Here is a 16,295-nt window from a genome sequence, read left to right as displayed (position 1 = left end):
AGTAAGCTCTTATTTTGGAAAGTCAGCCTCGTCGTGTGGTGCGGAAATTCGGAAGAAGGCTGGCGAATTTAATACGAATGCGTGCCACAAGGGTGAGAGTTCCGATATAACTCAGCACAACCCCTGTCTGGACGTTTAGTTATGGTGGGGTCGCGCGGGTCCTGACCTTTGCGACTGATGGGAAAATCCCGGGCAGGCAGCTGGGAGCTGTCTGCAGCCGACCGGGCACTGACGCGGCTCGAACCAGACCCTGACCGCCGTCCGTCAGACCAGCTCAGCACTATTCCTGTCTGAGTCATAAACACTGGGGTAAACCAGCCTGTGTCGTGATGCCGGTATTTTTTAGACCTTCGCTGCTCGCACGCCGCTATGTTGCAATGTAGTCGACTCAGATAGTTTTTGTTCGTCATTTCCCCCACCTCCGATGACGCTGTCACGACTCAGCACAGTCGAGTACCGCGCCCCGTCTGCCGTCTTCCCTGCAACCCGCTCCCGCCGCCCTGCACTGCCGGCGCATCTACTAGATCCGCCGCTGCCGGCGGTCTCCTGGCTCCGCCCCTGCCGAGCCGGTCATGCCGGGCAGAGGGAGAGGGGGAGGGAGGGAGAGCCGCCGCGGCTCGCCGGCCGGCCAGTCACGCCGGGCGTCGCCGCCGGTAGAGGTGTGAAACAACGGTACCGCTGCCAGGGAAAAGCCGCTCAGCTCACAGAGAGTCGAGAGCCAGTGAGCGCAGGACGAGCTACTGAGCGGAGGAACAAACAGAAGGTATGTGCTGCTCTTAGTGCTCTTGTATGGGATCATAAAGCCGGTATTTTATTGAACCGGTGGTAGGGTTTTTGTTGGGAGAAACGAAGGTCACTTGGGGCCGGCCGGGCGCCGCCAGTTGTGGTTTATTGAACTTGGAATGGATTCAGCTGCGGAGGGGGGCCTGATGCCTTCAACGGTCGATACCGAGGATGGGGTTACGGAGACAAAGGGGTAGCGTTTTGGCCAATTTTCTGATGTGCTTGTCATCTGCTACCCTAAAGCGTGCTAACAACGGCTAGGATGTGCTTTTGCTGAGTCATGATGAGTTGAACCGCTTTGCATGAAAATATTTTCCACCGTTCCCCAGGTTTCTCATGTTATTGAATGCATACATTTTATTCTCGCGTTTTTTACTTGCCCCTCATCTCTCTCCCTCCCCCTCTCCCATCTCTCGCCTCCCTCCCTCTATCCACAGCCATGGGTCTGGACCTGTACTTCATGGACAAGAGCTCGCCGGCCCGGGCGGCGCTGCTCCTCATCAAAACGCTCGGCCTGGACGTCAATGTCAAATCGCTGGATCTCTTCGGCGGGGAACACCTGCAGGAAGACTTTGTCGCCGTAAGTGATGGCGGTGTGGTACAGCTGAGCTGACGTAGCCCCGGAGCTATCATAGTCGATATACCCAACAGTCCGACATTCGACACCCGTGATTCATAGCTCTTGTATCAGAATTGGACATGAGGAAACAGTGGGGAGACTGCGGATGTATTTCCCAGCCACTTCCAGTCTTCCCGGCTACCACGCTGCGGTGATGGACGATACACGAACAAAAGTCTACACCGGAACATTTGGCAATCCCTGACACATGCACGGTTGAGCGCTGTTCAAGGGTTGGTGCTCGCTGCGCTTATTATGCAGTTTGCTCCACTATTGTCAGTGTCACGTCTTTCACTCAACCTCACGTTCGCTAGTGCTTTTAAGTGGGTGCCGTGCCCTGGCAAATCAAGCGATGAATACCCGAAGGGCCCGAGGGACACTCCATGTGGTTGACCGGACGCCGGTCCGATAAAAGCAGCGTCTATCATTTGTTTGCGCAGGTCGGCACTCCACCCAGCCCGAACCCACCTTTCATACTAACGGTGATGTCGTGTTATGTTACAGATAAACCCCCAGCACACGATCCCGACTCTGGTGGACGGAAAGTTCGTCATATGGGAGAGGTAATGTACGACTTATTCAATGACTTTTGTCACCGAATTTTGTAATAACTCAAATAACAGCGAGGATAGGGGTCTAGGGATACTAGAACCGTTTTATGACGAGGCCAAACGATAAGTGATGATTGTATGATAACCATAAACGAAGGAAACCTGACGGTGGTCACTGGTCCCGGATGGAAACTCATCTAAATTTACCAGGCTTCCGTCAAATGTGTTCAACTGTTCAGCTGTGTCTCTGTTGTTTTCTCTGATGTGCGACTCGCCTGTTTTTCAGTCGCGCCATCATGACGTATCTGGTGAACAAATACGGCAAGGACACCTCCCTGTACCCTACCGACCCTGAGGAGAGGGCTGTGGTCGACCAGAGACTCTACTTCGACATGGGCACACTCTACGACAACTTCGGAAAATGTGTGGTAAGTTTCAGACACTAACGTCATCAGCTCCTGACCTAAGGAAGTCCAAATCGAATCGTTTTTTCACCGGAGATCTAGATGGGATTTCATAAATGTGCTTCCTTGCATGCTAATTAGCAAACGATTAACATATCTGGCTACCCGAAAAACGAAGGTAGGTACGCTACAGCACTGTACATACAGTGTACGGCCCTCCAGGACTCCAGGTATTTAGTGGTTGGTTGCCATCATCACAATAATCGATCTGCATGATGAATACGTCTAATGGCTGTTGAAAACCATTGTCGAAATGTGTGCACGAATCCCCTTCTCATTTCTATTGAGTCATTTTACAGGAGTGTCTCTGTCATTCAAAGTTATTGCACCAAAAGCACATAGGCTAACCAACCGCTCTTTTGCTGGAGGGCCGTACGTACGTACCCCAGCTCAAACTTTTTCTAGAAGTCGGATCCAGACTTCTTTCAGTAACTAGTCCTCCTGCCTCACCTTCCCCAGTACCCCATCATCTTCGGAGGTGCCAAAGAGGTGGATGAGGCCGCCCTGACGAAGACGAAGCAGGCTCTGACGTGGCTGGAGGGCTTCATTGGAGACCGGGGGTTCGTGGCCGGCAGCAGTCTGACGGTGGCCGACATCGCCCTGGGAGTCACCGTGTCCACACTGGAGGTGAGGGACGATCGGGAGGGACGCTCGGGGAGGGACGCTCGGTGAGGGTCGATCGATGAGGGACGCTCTGTGAGGGTCGCTCCGTGAGGGACCCTCGGTGAGGGTCGCTCTGTGAGGACGCTCCTCTGAAGGTCTCCACTTCCAGCCTGCCGTCTATGTAAGCATAGTTCACCGAGCGGACGATAGATGTCAGGTCATGCACATCGAGTCCCGCCGATCGCGAGCTGAGATCCAGAAAATCCAGTCTGAGAAAACATTGTGATTGATGCTTGTCCTGTGTCTAATTTTCCTGATGCTCTGTTTCGCAGGCGTCAGGCATCTTGGACCTGTCCGCCTACCCCGTCGTCAGCGCCTGGCTGAACAAGCTGAAGACGACGCTTCCCGGGTACGCGGAGGCCAACCAGCCGGGAGCCGAGGCCTTCGGCGTCATGTTCAAGGAGGCGCTGGCCAGGAAGTCGTGACTCGTGAGGAGGCCGAGGATGATACCAGCGAGGGGGTCCTATGCGTGGTGACCACAACGCTGCCAGTGTTCTAAGAACAGAATCGGAGCTTACAGCACGTCGGCCAAATGGATATGTAACGGAGACTGTCGGGAAATATGAAATATATGTTTACAAAATATTGGTGAAAGAAAAAACTGTGTTTACGACGACAATGAATTGTGATAGTTATTCATGAAGGGATGAACTTTTTTTCTCAATAATAATGATCCCATCGCACGAACCGGCTAAGAGGTCAACCGTTTAGCCAAGGGTCTGTTTTTTTATGTCTACGTTCAGATTACGTACTAATATTTATGTATTAATATGAATTATATATTATGTATTATATATTACGCATACATAATACATAATATGTGCAATGTATTATGCATTATATGAGGATGCTTACGATCCTACATCAGCAGCTTATGTCTAATCCCCCTTCATTCTGATGACGTCATCCCCCACCTCCTGCCGGGGGAAACTGCGGACTGCGGATGTCGGTCTGTCAGACGGCCTCTGTGACCGCTGACCTTCGGCGCTCCTCCGTATGACCCACTCTCCTCCACCTGTCTCTGTCCGCGGTGACGTAACGAACGACTACTCCGGACTGCCCCGACCGGTCCTCAGTGACGTCATACCCTCTGACGTCACCGGAGTTTCCGCGTCACCACGAGCTGGACTGCCGGCCGGCCGGGCGGCGGCGGTGGTGACCAGACTCGCCGCTACTATAAACAGTTGTATGTGACAGAGGCGCGCCTGCTCTCGTCAAACCGAGCCGAGCAGCGGGCGCCGCCTCCTCAGTCGTATACCGTAACCGCCGTCCACACACTGAGCTGAGACCGGGTCCGTTGGACTGGGTTTGTGTGCTTGTGGAACTTCTGGAGGTAGTGGCCGCCGACAGGTGGACGGTGGTCAGTGTGTGGATCTGACAGCTATCGTGCTTGAATCGGACCGTAAACGGAACATCCCGATTGGTGCAGCGGCACACAGTGCAGTGTTTAATAACGCACGGTCAGTCCCCGGTACGGTGCGTGCTAAGTGGTCCATTGTGTGCACACACACATACATCGGCAGTGTTTGTGCCGCCAGCGAACAGTAATCAACTGAGCCTAATTCTGTTAGAATTAGCGACACTCCCGGCCACGAGGCACTCGGAGACGGTACCAAACACCGCAGCGACGTCGCCCGAGGGATCTACCCGTCAATTCCAGTAAGGTCAGTGTCACCATTCGCCCGCCCGCTCGACCAAATGGCATGTCCCCGTCAGTCCTAACTGCAAACACATCATCATTCGCTGCATATTCAGTGCCATAAGCTGACGGGCGTGTCGTTTGTCCAGCGGCGACCCGCTGGCCGCCATGCAAGTTAACGGCGGAACGGCAAACACTTTCTCCGTGATCATAAATGACAGTGCGTTTTCGTTTGATTGCCTCCCTGCTAGTGCTGACCGCTCGTCCCGCCTGCCGCCGATACCCTCGGTCCCGGCCGCTGCAGCTCACACAGACGGGCTGGGCCGACAAAGGCTTGTCTGTCGGACCTCGATTATACTTGATATATAATTTCATGCAATAAAAACTGTCGCACTTGATAACATTTGATAAGTACTTATAGGTATATAGGTAGGTACGGGTGTATTTACATGATTACCACCGACGCATTATATGATGATACGGCTGGACGTATAAACGACGTAAAACTGGCTCATCATAACAATCGATAAATTCCGCAATGGCAAATTGTAACAATGGCAAGACCTAAATTAAACATACCTATAACATATTTAACGAGCACGCCGCAGGATCAATACGGAGCTCATTACGGTACGGTTCTGTCCCTATAACGCATCCACATTACATCACGAAGAACAAACACCGGCTTACACGTACCTAAATTAATTAGAGGCGTGGTGAACGTTTATTTCCCGGTTCTGTTATTCGTGCTCCGAAACATGTGCCATGCAGTTACGCTGCAAATGAAGCTCAGACCATTAGCCATCTACGCTGCTCTGAAATACATATGTGCCATGCAGTTACGCTGTAAATGAAGCTCAGGCCATTAGCTTAGTGTTTGCTGAATTCGTTTTCCATATTCGACAAACCCTGCGTGGAAAGAGAGCATTTGATCTAATAAATACATATATATATATATATATATATATATATATATATATATATATATATATATATATATATATATATATATATATATATATATATATATATATATATATATATATATATATATATATATACATATATATATATATATATATATATATATATATATATATATATATATATATATATATATATATATATATATATATATCGTAAATAGTGCTTAGCTTGCGAGTACCTAATGGGCTTCCTTATATAACAATAGTTGCATTCTTGCGCATCGTATTGCTGGCTACTGCAGTACTGCAACGTGAAAATCCAGAACCATATCATTATTTACTGTTGCTTTTGACTGCAAGGCTGATTTACGCGGTCAATTTATGTACGGGCTACTGATGCGCGAAGCGCTATCGCTATAGGCATTCAGCCGGGTTCTATTGGTTATTTAACGCAGCCGTGACATTTCCATGGGTCACATATAATTTATTACAACCAGTATAGGCACCAATATCACCTGACTCCTGAGCTTCCACTTCATTAACATTGCGTACAACTGATGGGCAGTAACTGACTCTAATTACTTCGCGTGCCATTAGCATTCCGGCTCTACATAAAGTGCTGTTTGCAGGGCGCTCTCATTGCCCATATGGGCGTCAGTAAGTGGGATGGTCGACTTGCCAGCATTCAAAACTCAAGCATGGGAGTTAAGCCGGCGAGTCAGAAATCATATTCATAAGGCAGCCCATTCTCTGCAGCCTGCAGCAATAATTCCACGTATGACGTAACCGCTCTACAAGTGCTGTACGGTGCTCGGAAGCTGGTTTTTACCATACGGATAATTTCCGTCTTCAATAGCTCACTTCCTCCCGCGGTTCAGACAGGACAAAGCCTTGGACAGGACGGTGTCCGGCCGACACGTCACCGCGTTCCAATTACCGCGTCGGCGGCGCGGCGGCGGCGGGTTACTCCGATGACCGGTGTAGGTAGGTATACGGGGAGCAGCAGGTCGACGCGCCGCACAAGGGCGGGTTTTTCCAGCGGCGGCCCAAGGTCTGGTCCTGGACGGCCGGGTGGGGGTGGACGAGCGGCAGTGAGACGGGGAGAGGCAGCGGGAGAGCAGCCACTGACAGTGAGGTGCGACAGGGAGAGGAGACGGTCGAGAGTGTGAGAGGGAGAGTGCAGAGCTGTTAACCGTCAGGGAAGTGAAGTGAGGGAGCGATCAGCGAGAGCGAAGACGGCTGCTAAGGACAACTTTGGAGACCAGCCACGTCCTCAGTGGGGGTTCATAAAACTGGTGAGCACCTAAACATAAAACGTGACCCGGCGAGCCGTAACTGACCAGTAACTGACCCGCGGTGTCGCGTCCTCTCCGGCCGCTCCGAGCCGCTGAGCTCCGCTCGCGCACCGGGGCCAGTGAACCGGTCCGTTTATTGCCCGTGCTGTCGGTCCACGAGTGTCTCTCCCACAGAAGTAGCTGACCCGCTCAGTGTCGCTCTGTTCGGCGACTGATCCGCTCTCTGTGTGCCTCGGCAGCAGACGGCTATCCCGACGGCGAGTGTCGAGGGTGACCGGCGGAGGTCAGCAGAGGTCAGCAGAGGTCAGCAGTCACACAGGAGGTCACCATGCGACCACTGCTCGCCGGTGTGGTGCTGCTGGTGACGTCTGCGCTGGTTCCAGCCCAGGCGCTCAGTCGGAACCGGAGAGCACCCGACATCAACTTCAATGAAGGTGAGCTTATGGATTCTCAGTTGGTATTGCCTCATTCTTACTTAGTAGTGGCATGAGCGATTATATTCGATAGTCCAAGTCTGCCATGAACTGGCTAGAGAACCATCCACTTTGTATGTTTAAACGTACCCAGTTACTTTTAAACTTTCTTTTCTATATACGTGCGTGACTAATTTAACTTTTAAGCGATAGGTACAGGGCCATAAACAAATATTCTCAATCATACAAACGTTTCCGATCCAGTTAATAAAACACCCCTACGTCGGAGAAAATAGGATAGAAATAACTATGCAAATTACTTGCTTGTTTTAAAGAATTTAGATAAAATAAAGCAGATGAACGGGATGAAAACATTGACAGGGCGATATAAAATCATGTTTATGGGTAACTTTGGTAGTTTCGTAGCGAAAACAAATCGATATATTTTGCAGAACGACATATGTTCAAGAGCAATTAAGCGTGCATGGACGGGGGGAAGGTTATACCCAGAAACAATGCTGCAAGTCACGTTTATTGGCATTTTCCTCTTCATCGTGAACGCGTCACGAACAAGACCAGTTATTGTGAAACGGACACGACACCAATCACCGAGAGCTACTTTGGAAATACCGTCACGATGCATACCGTGCCCTGACGGCGGTCCATCTGATGTGTCTGTCTGTGCCTGCCCGTCCCGATCTGCGGCCAGATCATGGTCTGTTTGTGCCTCATGCCCGTCTCTTTATTCGCTCAGACAATGTGTCTACAGTATGCGCCTGTCCGTCTGTATATTCGCGCAGATAATATGTCTCTATTGGTCTGTCCGTCTCTTTGTTCGCTCAGATAATGGTTACGTCTGTACCTTTCGTCTCTATTTTTCGCTCTTTTTTTCTCTGCCTGTCCGTCTCTATACGTGTATTCGCCGAGCTCTGATATATCTGTCCTACCCCGTCCGCAGAGCGCCGCGAGGAGGACTGTACCGACTGGCGCGACCGGACGGGAGACTGCGTCACCGCTTCCAACTGTCCGGCCATCCTCAGCATGATCAGGAACAGGCCCAGCTCGCAGGACATTCAGAACATCCGCAGCAGCATCTGTGGCTTCAAGGTGAGCCTGCGGCCCTTCCCGGGGCGCGATACGGCAGTGCCAGCGCGGGTCTGCTTTGTACTTTATACGCCTTTTGATATTGCCATTTCATCAGGGGTGCTTTGTTGTATCTCTTGTCACGCCCAAAAAAACATTGCGACTTGCGAGATCAATGTTATCCAATGCTGTCTGGTACAAAGGAACTGGTACAAAGGGACTTATTCTGGTATCTGACGATCATCTAGTCTAGTGTATTTGTTCAATGTGCATGTATGAGCGACACAAATCAATGTTCACGTTTGTTGCAGGGTCGGATACCGCTTGTCTGCTGTGCTCATCGTGTACCCGTCACCAAACCGCCGGTCCCCAGAAAACCGGTCACCGAACCACCGGTGACCGAACCTCCGGTGACTGAGCCTCCGGTCACTGAACCTCCAGTGACTGATCCTCCTGTCACGGAACCTCCAGTGACCGAACCTCCAGTGACTGATCCTCCAGTGACCGAAGCTCCAGTCACTGATCCGCCTGTCACCGAGCCTGTCACCGAGCCTGTCACCGAGCCTGTCACCGAGGCACCCTCGCCAGAGCCCGTCTGTGACAACTGCACACAGGTCCACCCCAACAGGTGAGGACTGAGCTTGGTTTATCTGATTGACACAGGTCCGGCACAGACGACCGAGTTTCACATCGATGTACATAGTTCTACCGGGCCGATCTTTCGCAATGTTGCTAATTTTGCGTTTTTGTTCGTTTGTCGGTGGCGTGACCTACCTACGCTGTCTAGCGGTTTTATTGAAACTATCATTGCAGTTTTTAACGGCATGTGTTTTACCGATCGTGTAGGTACTACTTATGTACTTTGGGCGTTGTTGACAATAAACTCAATTGATTGTCTGTGTAAATTTATTAAATGTAAATTTTCCGTTACACGGTCGGCATTTTAAGATTGGCTAACGATTGTCTGTTAGATGGTCGGTGTTACATAATAAATTTCTGGTAAACGGGCGACACGATTAGCTGTTAGACGGACGTTGTTATTAATTTTGTTGTGGTAAACGAATAAACGATGGGCGTTGTTAGCAATTAACTGTGAAACGGTCTGTGCTATAAACGGTTGTGCGTTAAACGATCGGTGTTATTAATGTTTTGGTGCAAAGCGGTCAGTGTCATAAACAGTTGTCAAACGGTCATTGCTACTAACGCTCATTCGTGTTAGAGCTACGGAAGGACTACGGTCGGGCTCGGCGTTACTATCAATGGTTTCTTTAAAGTTTAACGGTCAGTTTAAAGACTACTTGTTGCTTGTTAGACTGTCGGAGGCAGGGCTAACCGCTCAGTGCGGTTATCTATAAGCCAGTCGTCTCGGTGCTACTCACAGTCGCCTGTGTCCGCGTTGCAGGCATCTGCTGCCTCAGGGGGACGGCACGTGCGGTATCATTCTGGCAGAGCGTATTGTCGGCGGGACCCTGGTGCGGATAGGCGGCCATCCGTGGCTCGCTGCTCTAGGGTACACAGGTGAGGTAAACTGTGTGTTGCAGTACCAACCCCGCTAGACGTCTACACCGGCGTGCAGCGTCTGGGCAGAAGGAACTGTGATGGATTTTAGAAAGAGTTAAATCGTTACGCTGAACGGCTAAAGCTATTGGTGTCATTTAGTCAAGTTAAGCTTAGCAAAAACACACAAACGTGCATTTGAAGTTCAGTCGTCTCACCATTTGAGTTCTGCGCTGGCTGCCAGTTGTTGATGTCTCAGTATCGAGCACTGTTCCCTGCCTGCTCCCTGCTCTCTGCTCGGTACCTGTTCGATGCCCCCTCTCGCTGTCCTCTGTTCTCACTGGCCCGCCGCTGTCGCTGCTGCAGTGACCGGTACCTGTTAGCTGCCCCCTCTCGCTGCCCTCTGTTCTCACTGGCCCGCCGCTGCTGCTGCAGTGACCGGTACCTGTTAGCTGCCCCCTCTCGCTGCCCTCTGTTCTCACTGCCCCGCCGCTGTCGCTGCTGCAGTGACCGGTAAGGAGGAGGTGGAGTACCGGTGCGGCGGCTCCCTCATCAACAGTCGCTACGTGCTGACGGCGGCCCACTGCGTCACAAACCTGCCCACCGACTTCACCCTGTGAGTATAATGTGTGTAAACTATAATGTGTGCTCTATAGTACAAAAGTGCACAACACACTGACCTCACCTTGTGAATGGGCGGCGGTGCGGAGACATGCATGCATCATTCATGCATCACAGAAGTCTAAATGAGTCTGCAGTGCTTGCTCATTAGTAATGGAGCTATAAAGAGGCATTGATATGAATCATATGCAGGAGTGATTTGGAATCGTTCCATTCAGCTAGAACAACTTTCTTACAACCAACAATGCTTTTCAGATCTACCATTCGTCTCGGCGAGCACGATCTCGACAATGAATTAGACTGTCAGGTGAGCCTCATTGGAGATAATTGCCGCTTTACTGAGCTGTCATACGGGCGAATAACACTTGAAAACGTTTTATTTTTCTATTTTTTATTTCGTAAAATAGTTGAACTAACGCATCACATTGCTTAGAGACTTCATAGTCCTTGATTATTGATGCATGAACGTGTTTCGCTTACAATCACCATGGGTCTTACTTTGACCTCGCCTGACCTGGTCATGACCCCACTCCGATCAAAGCCAAGGGTGCCTAATCCTTCAGTGACCAAGTGACCCGTCTGACCTATCAATGACCTTGTCTGACCAATCGGTGACCCTTCCTGACCTGTCAGCGAGCTCGTCTGACCTGTCAGTGACCTCATTTGACCTAACGGTGACCCTTTTGACCCTCAGCGTCTCAGCGACGGCATGCAGCGGTGTGCCGACCCGCCTCAGAACTTTGACATTGAGGAGGTCATCACTCATGACCAGTATGACTCGCCCATCCGTCTCAGGAACGACATCGCGCTAGTTCGGCTGTCTCGGCCGGCCAACCTGACAAGTAGGTCGATCAGGGAACGGGTGTGACGGCACGACTCGTTACGTTACAAATCGTAACGTCAGGGAGGATGACGTTACGGCTCATAGCGCTAGGGGCCGTGTTGTCACGAGGAAGCCGCAAAGTGAGGCTCGAATATCGAAAGTAATTAATGCATTTGCGTCCGATGTTTACCAGGATTAATCGATAAAAATAATTGTTTCACACCAGTAGGTAATGCTCATCTAATGGATGCATGTTATAAATAGCGGGTCAAAAGGTATTAGACATAGGGCTACCTCGGAGACAGCATTGATTGGAATTGGCACGGTACTAATTACATTGACTTACATTATCATATATAAGCGGCGTCATATTTATTTCTGCTCATTACTAACTGAAGTCAGTGCAATATCATCATTACAATGAAGGGGCCCAAAGGGCAGCCAAACTATAGGTTAGGTAGTCGACTACAGAATGATGTTCCACTTCTCACAGGCAATGGCATTTGCCTGGAGTGGTATGCTGTGCCGCATCACACGGGCTGAGTTCACAAATTATAGCTTTGTCCCAATGCTCACAATCGACACGCTTAATTGCATGATAAACGGCACAACTTAGCGCCCCGGTCAACTGATAGCTTCTGAGGAGTGGAACATCATTCTGTAGTCGACTATACTTGATCCAAACTATGACTCGTATTCTACATATGGCATGAATGATAGACGGCTCACTGATGAAACCAGTTTTACGCTCGTGTTAATCAAACCTCGATGCGTTATACTACAACCACTGAAGTTGGTCTGATTTCGACCGGTGACTGACCGCCCTCTCTGTTGTGTGTGTGTCCTCTCCGCAGCGTTTGTGTCTCCCCTGTGTCTGCCGTTCGGCCAGCGGGAGGAGCAGTTTGTCGGAGAGCGTCCGTGGGCGGTCGGATTCGGCCTCACCTCTGCACGTGAGTGTATAAACAGGCGACCCGGGTAGTGAGTGGACCGGACGGCCGGAATATTTACCGACTGCACTTGGCCAGAATGGCATTCATGGTGAAACGTAATGTATCTGCCTTTTATTTCTGGTCTTTCAGTGTGATCTTTACTTGAGTGAAGTTAATAACATTGATTGTGCCTTCATATTTACGATGGTGTTTTTTTTTACCACGTGACGGTTAACTTTGCTATAGTAAACTGACATATATTTTTTTTACACGATAAGTTCAATCTGTTGCTGGTCATTGTCTGTAAGACTTTTTGTATTCTTTTTATCGTTATCGGGAATTTAAAGCAATAAGTTTTTATTACTCACTTCGGGACTTCATATTACTTTCGCTGCCAGGGCACCGTAACGTTTTACTGAAAGTTTTTATCTATCAAGGGCCTTTGAATGCAATATCTTAAATGACAAGTATATCTGATCGAAACGAATTTGGCCTTAGGCCACAATGTGATACGACGGTATGCTGACCATCTCAACCGCGCCCAAAAAAAGGCACGCATTACCTGTGTTCGATAACACATTATATCTACTTGACGTCTATCTCAGTAACTGGGACCGGTTATGTGCATCTTCGATGCACGTACTCGTAGCCCATTTCCTGCGCGCAAAAAAATAAGAGCCAGCCCATTTCCAGTTTCTTGTCTACCTCAGCCAGATGCGCACATCCCTCGGCCGTCCATTTTGAGGAAACGTTTCCACGTGATGTGGTTCTCTCCAGACCTCGACAACGCCAGCGGGTGGGTAGTGAATCTCCTCGCGGCCCACTGGGCCCTTCCTGCGTCTCCTGCTCACCACCCAGCGGACGAGGTGCTCGAGCACCGCCACCACGGCGAACAGCGAGGCGCCCGTCACCACGCCGACAAAACCGCCGATGTTGGCCAGCAGGGTGGCCTCCTTCATGGCCAGGCTCTCCTCGACGCGCTCGGCCAGCAGGTCGACCTGCAGCTTCACGTAGACCAGACACGTGTTCAGGGTGGAGCTGCCGAGACTCAGCTGGTCGGAGCGCAGGTGGTAGGTGTCCTCACTGCAGGCGGCGGGGCACTCACAGTCGACCAGGGAAGATAATAGTTCATTTGGCACGAACTGCTCGGCGGTGTCGCTTCTGCGAACCGTTGGCAAGGGTGGTGCTACCGGTGGCGGCGGCAGCGGCGGTGGTGGCGGCGGCGGCGGCGGCGGTGGTGCCGTGTTTTCACCATCAATCAGTCGTTCGCTGCTATACCGCAGAGAGCCGGAATGATTCTCTGGTCTTCTTGCCGCCTCCCACTGTGCATACCCGTGGTTCCACTCGAAGCTGAGAGGACAGCCTTCAGTGTTGCCGGCCCCGACAAACAGATTACCGCCCTGGTAAGCGTCTAGCTGGACCAGCCGTCGACAGGCCGGCAGGTGGTCTAAGGGGCCGCTCGTTTCGGGCAGATACACCCCGACGGAGACCATGTGCGGCAGCCGACAGCCGGTGTGCGCCGCCAGCCGCCGCCACTGGCACTCCTTCAGACAGCGCGCCGGCGAGTAGCCCGGCTCCGAGCGGCACGGCCGGCGGCGCACGTTGGCCAGCCGCCGCTGACGAGATGTCACCTGGTAGATGACCACCCCGCCGCCGGGTGGCACCGGCACGAACGGCGTGCGCGGGTACTCGCCGCCGCGCGCCAGGTCGCCGACGCTGGGCTCCTCGGGGCCGTGCACGTACAGACGGTAGGTGCGCCGTCCCTCGCCGAACATACCCATCTCATCTCCGCCGTGACGTTTGAAAAACGGCACCGGCACGCGCAGCACCAACTCGACGTCGACGGTGCCATAGCTGCGGAACCCGTGCAGGCGATCGCTGGGCTCGAAGGTGACGCAGCGCAGCGGCGTCAAACCGAGACCGTCGTACTCATTGGACAGGTAGTAGCGCTCTCGCCAGGCGCCGAACTGCCCCTCGCCGGGGATGGCGACCTCCCGATCATTCCAGCTCTCACCGGTGGCCAGCTCACCCAGTACCCTCATGACGTTCAGCTGGAAGTCTCTCATGTCGAGCGTGCTGCGCCGATAGTACTCTGCCACGGAGAGGTTTCCGGCAGCCATCTGCCGGTACAGCTCCAGCATCAACGGGTCTCTCATCTCCCCCTCGGGACAGAGCGTGAGCCGGGGGAAGGCGACGCGCCGCCGGGTCATGGCGGAGAGCACCGGCTGCGCGCGGTACTCGAGCGCCTGCAGATAGACCAGGAACAACAGCAGCACCAGGAGGGCGCCGCGTGCCACCAGCGGCGCCACGAGCCGCCGACCGGTGGCCGGTGGCTGGTCCGCAGCGCCCGCCATAACGGGTGGCGACCGGCGCGGCTCTGGCGGCGGCTCGACAGTGGCCGCCGACGCCGCCCTGTACAGTGTACACCAACACCGCGCACTATCGACCGTCGGCCGCATCGGGTCCGGTCTTCGAGGTCTGCAGGGGCCGTGAAAAAGTCAGCTGGGATCCAATGTGGCACACGAATACCACGAGGCGCCCAGGACATTAACGGCCTTTGGGACAGGCACCCAGGTTCACCAATAAATGACAGCAATATTTCTACGCCAGTCGACGACCTCAATACCCGACCAGATATATGATCCGATAATGGGGCTATTATTCCTGCATAAATAACAATTTACATAGGACATGAAATAGAGGATAAAACAATTAAGTGTGGTAAAAATATAACAACCGACACTAAGCCTACAACTCGACCTTTCTTCTACACATCGATAAAAAGAAATACGAGAAACACGTCTATCGAAACATTTACTGACGTTTTGGTGAAAAAGTATTTCATTGAACCAGGTTAAACGATTTTTTTATATGTAGCATTAGGCAGCTTCAACACTAACCCACCCGTTCACCGTTCTCCCGTCTCGACCCGGTCTGACCTGACGCGACTGGAGCTGACCTGACTCGACCTGACCTGACCTGACCCGGCCTGCCCGACCCGTTGTGCACCTTCTGACCCATCTCTGATCTCCTCTGGGCAGGCGGCGAGAGCAGCTCCAAGCTGCTGGAGGTGCGTCTGCCCGTGCTGTCCCACGAGGAGTGTGTGCCCATCTTCCGCCGGCGCGCCAACATCGGGCGCACGCAGCTGTGTGCCGGCGGTGAGCGGCTCAAGGACTCCTGCTCGGGAGACTCGGGCGGCCCGCTGGTGGGCCTCTCCATGCCCGGCCGCCGGCTGCCGTTTGTCCAGATCGGCATTGTGTCGTTCGGCTCTGTGCGCTGTGGGACGAGGAACGTGCCCGGTATCTATACCCGCGTCACGGAGTACCTGGACTGGGTGCTGGATAATCTGAGGGAATAGGACACCGGCGGACCGGCGAGCGCTGCTGGACCACCGAGACTTGAAGCGAAGTTCAGGAGAATTAGGCGAATACGTGGCCTGTAACTGCGGCGGCAATTTCGCTGACAGCCCGTGACCTCGACGGTTTTGTTGAGTGTCGCAGGAGCTGATGAGGGCAATAAACGTTCAATTGTGTATTACTCTGGAAGGCAGCGAGCGGCTGATACCTGCTGAGGTGACCGTACGGTGTCATGTGTCGTTGATTTGTGAATGTTTTACATACAGCAATGCGACCCGCGTGAGTGACGAAGTACGTGAGACGGGATGCACCCGAATATTATGCCTCCAATCACATAATGACGTGAAAGTGCATGGCCTGTTGAATAATATACGAGTATATCTTCCAGTCTCTTATTACCTGTCTCTGGCATACCTACTAGGTCTATTCAAACATATAACCATGCTAGCAACACTCTTAGACGTACATATTATTGCTAAATCAGTCGTAGATAGACGTTCTACGAAAAACTGAATTCTGGTAAAAGCATGCCTAACTGGGTAGAACAGTAGAACACACAAAAAAGGGCGCTTTGAATATATCTCTTCGTTGTTAAATAGTAGATGTTTACACCTTTCATGCCGTTACTGAGCA

General features: G+C 51.9%; 2 protein-coding genes across 4 annotated transcripts; both read left to right on the top strand.

Moving 5' to 3' along the window:
• The first annotated feature begins 447 nt into the window (after window positions 1-447).
• LOC122380328 (glutathione S-transferase 1-1-like) lies at window positions 448-3,711 on the top strand. Its single transcript, XM_043363385.1, has 6 exons — window positions 448-763; window positions 1,221-1,363; window positions 1,907-1,965; window positions 2,240-2,381; window positions 2,877-3,044; window positions 3,353-3,711. Exons 2-6 carry the CDS (start codon window positions 1,223-1,225, stop codon window positions 3,503-3,505), a joined length of 663 nt encoding a protein of 220 aa, XP_043219320.1. The 5' UTR covers window positions 448-763; window positions 1,221-1,222; the 3' UTR covers window positions 3,506-3,711.
• Window positions 3,712-4,263: 552 nt separating this feature from the next.
• Window positions 4,264-16,049, top strand: LOC122380327 (phenoloxidase-activating factor 3-like). 3 transcript variants are annotated; one of them, XM_043363383.1, is made up of 10 exons: window positions 4,264-4,744; window positions 7,183-7,374; window positions 8,312-8,460; window positions 8,748-9,064; window positions 9,839-9,954; window positions 10,441-10,549; window positions 10,810-10,861; window positions 11,249-11,396; window positions 12,232-12,327; window positions 15,348-16,049. In XM_043363383.1, exons 2-10 carry the CDS (start codon window positions 7,269-7,271, stop codon window positions 15,662-15,664), a joined length of 1,410 nt encoding a protein of 469 aa, XP_043219318.1. In that variant the 5' UTR covers window positions 4,264-4,744; window positions 7,183-7,268; the 3' UTR covers window positions 15,665-16,049. The 3 variants fall into 3 exon arrangements, with proteins under 3 accessions (XP_043219318.1, XP_043219319.1, XP_043219317.1); XM_043363384.1 differs by lacking the exon at window positions 4,264-4,744 and adding an exon at window positions 6,733-6,940 and having other exon boundaries at window positions 7,180-7,374; XM_043363382.1 differs by lacking the exon at window positions 4,264-4,744 and adding an exon at window positions 6,741-6,940.
• The last annotated feature ends 246 nt before the right edge of the window (window positions 16,050-16,295 follow it).

This window comes from Amphibalanus amphitrite, unplaced genomic scaffold, assembly GCF_019059575.1.
Source record: "Amphibalanus amphitrite isolate SeventyFive unplaced genomic scaffold, NRLGWU_Aamphi_draft 000096F_arrow, whole genome shotgun sequence".
NCBI classification, from domain to species: domain Eukaryota; kingdom Metazoa; phylum Arthropoda; class Thecostraca; order Balanomorpha; family Balanidae; genus Amphibalanus; species Amphibalanus amphitrite.
This window is presented reverse-complemented; position numbering and strand designations above follow the sequence as displayed.

What these genes read in the sequence shown, in the direction of transcription:
- LOC122380328 (XM_043363385.1), top strand. Translation starts at nt 1,223, where the DNA reads ATGGGTCTGGACCTGTACTTCATGGACAAGAGCTCGCCGGCCCGGGCG. An exon ending in TGCAGGAAGACTTTGTCGCC is followed by an intron (nt 1,364 to 1,906) that starts GTAAGTGATGGC and finishes GTTATGTTACAG; the next exon opens with ATAAACCCCCAGCACACGAT. An exon ending in ACAACTTCGGAAAATGTGTG is followed by an intron (nt 2,382 to 2,876) that starts GTAAGTTTCAGA and finishes CACCTTCCCCAG; the next exon opens with TACCCCATCATCTTCGGAGG.
- LOC122380327 (XM_043363383.1), top strand. Translation starts at nt 7,269, where the DNA reads ATGCGACCACTGCTCGCCGGTGTGGTGCTGCTGGTGACGTCTGCGCTG. An exon ending in GCAGCATCTGTGGCTTCAAG is followed by an intron (nt 8,461 to 8,747) that starts GTGAGCCTGCGG and finishes CGTTTGTTGCAG; the next exon opens with GGTCGGATACCGCTTGTCTG. An exon ending in TCGGCCGGCCAACCTGACAA is followed by an intron (nt 11,397 to 12,231) that starts GTAGGTCGATCA and finishes TCCTCTCCGCAG; the next exon opens with CGTTTGTGTCTCCCCTGTGT.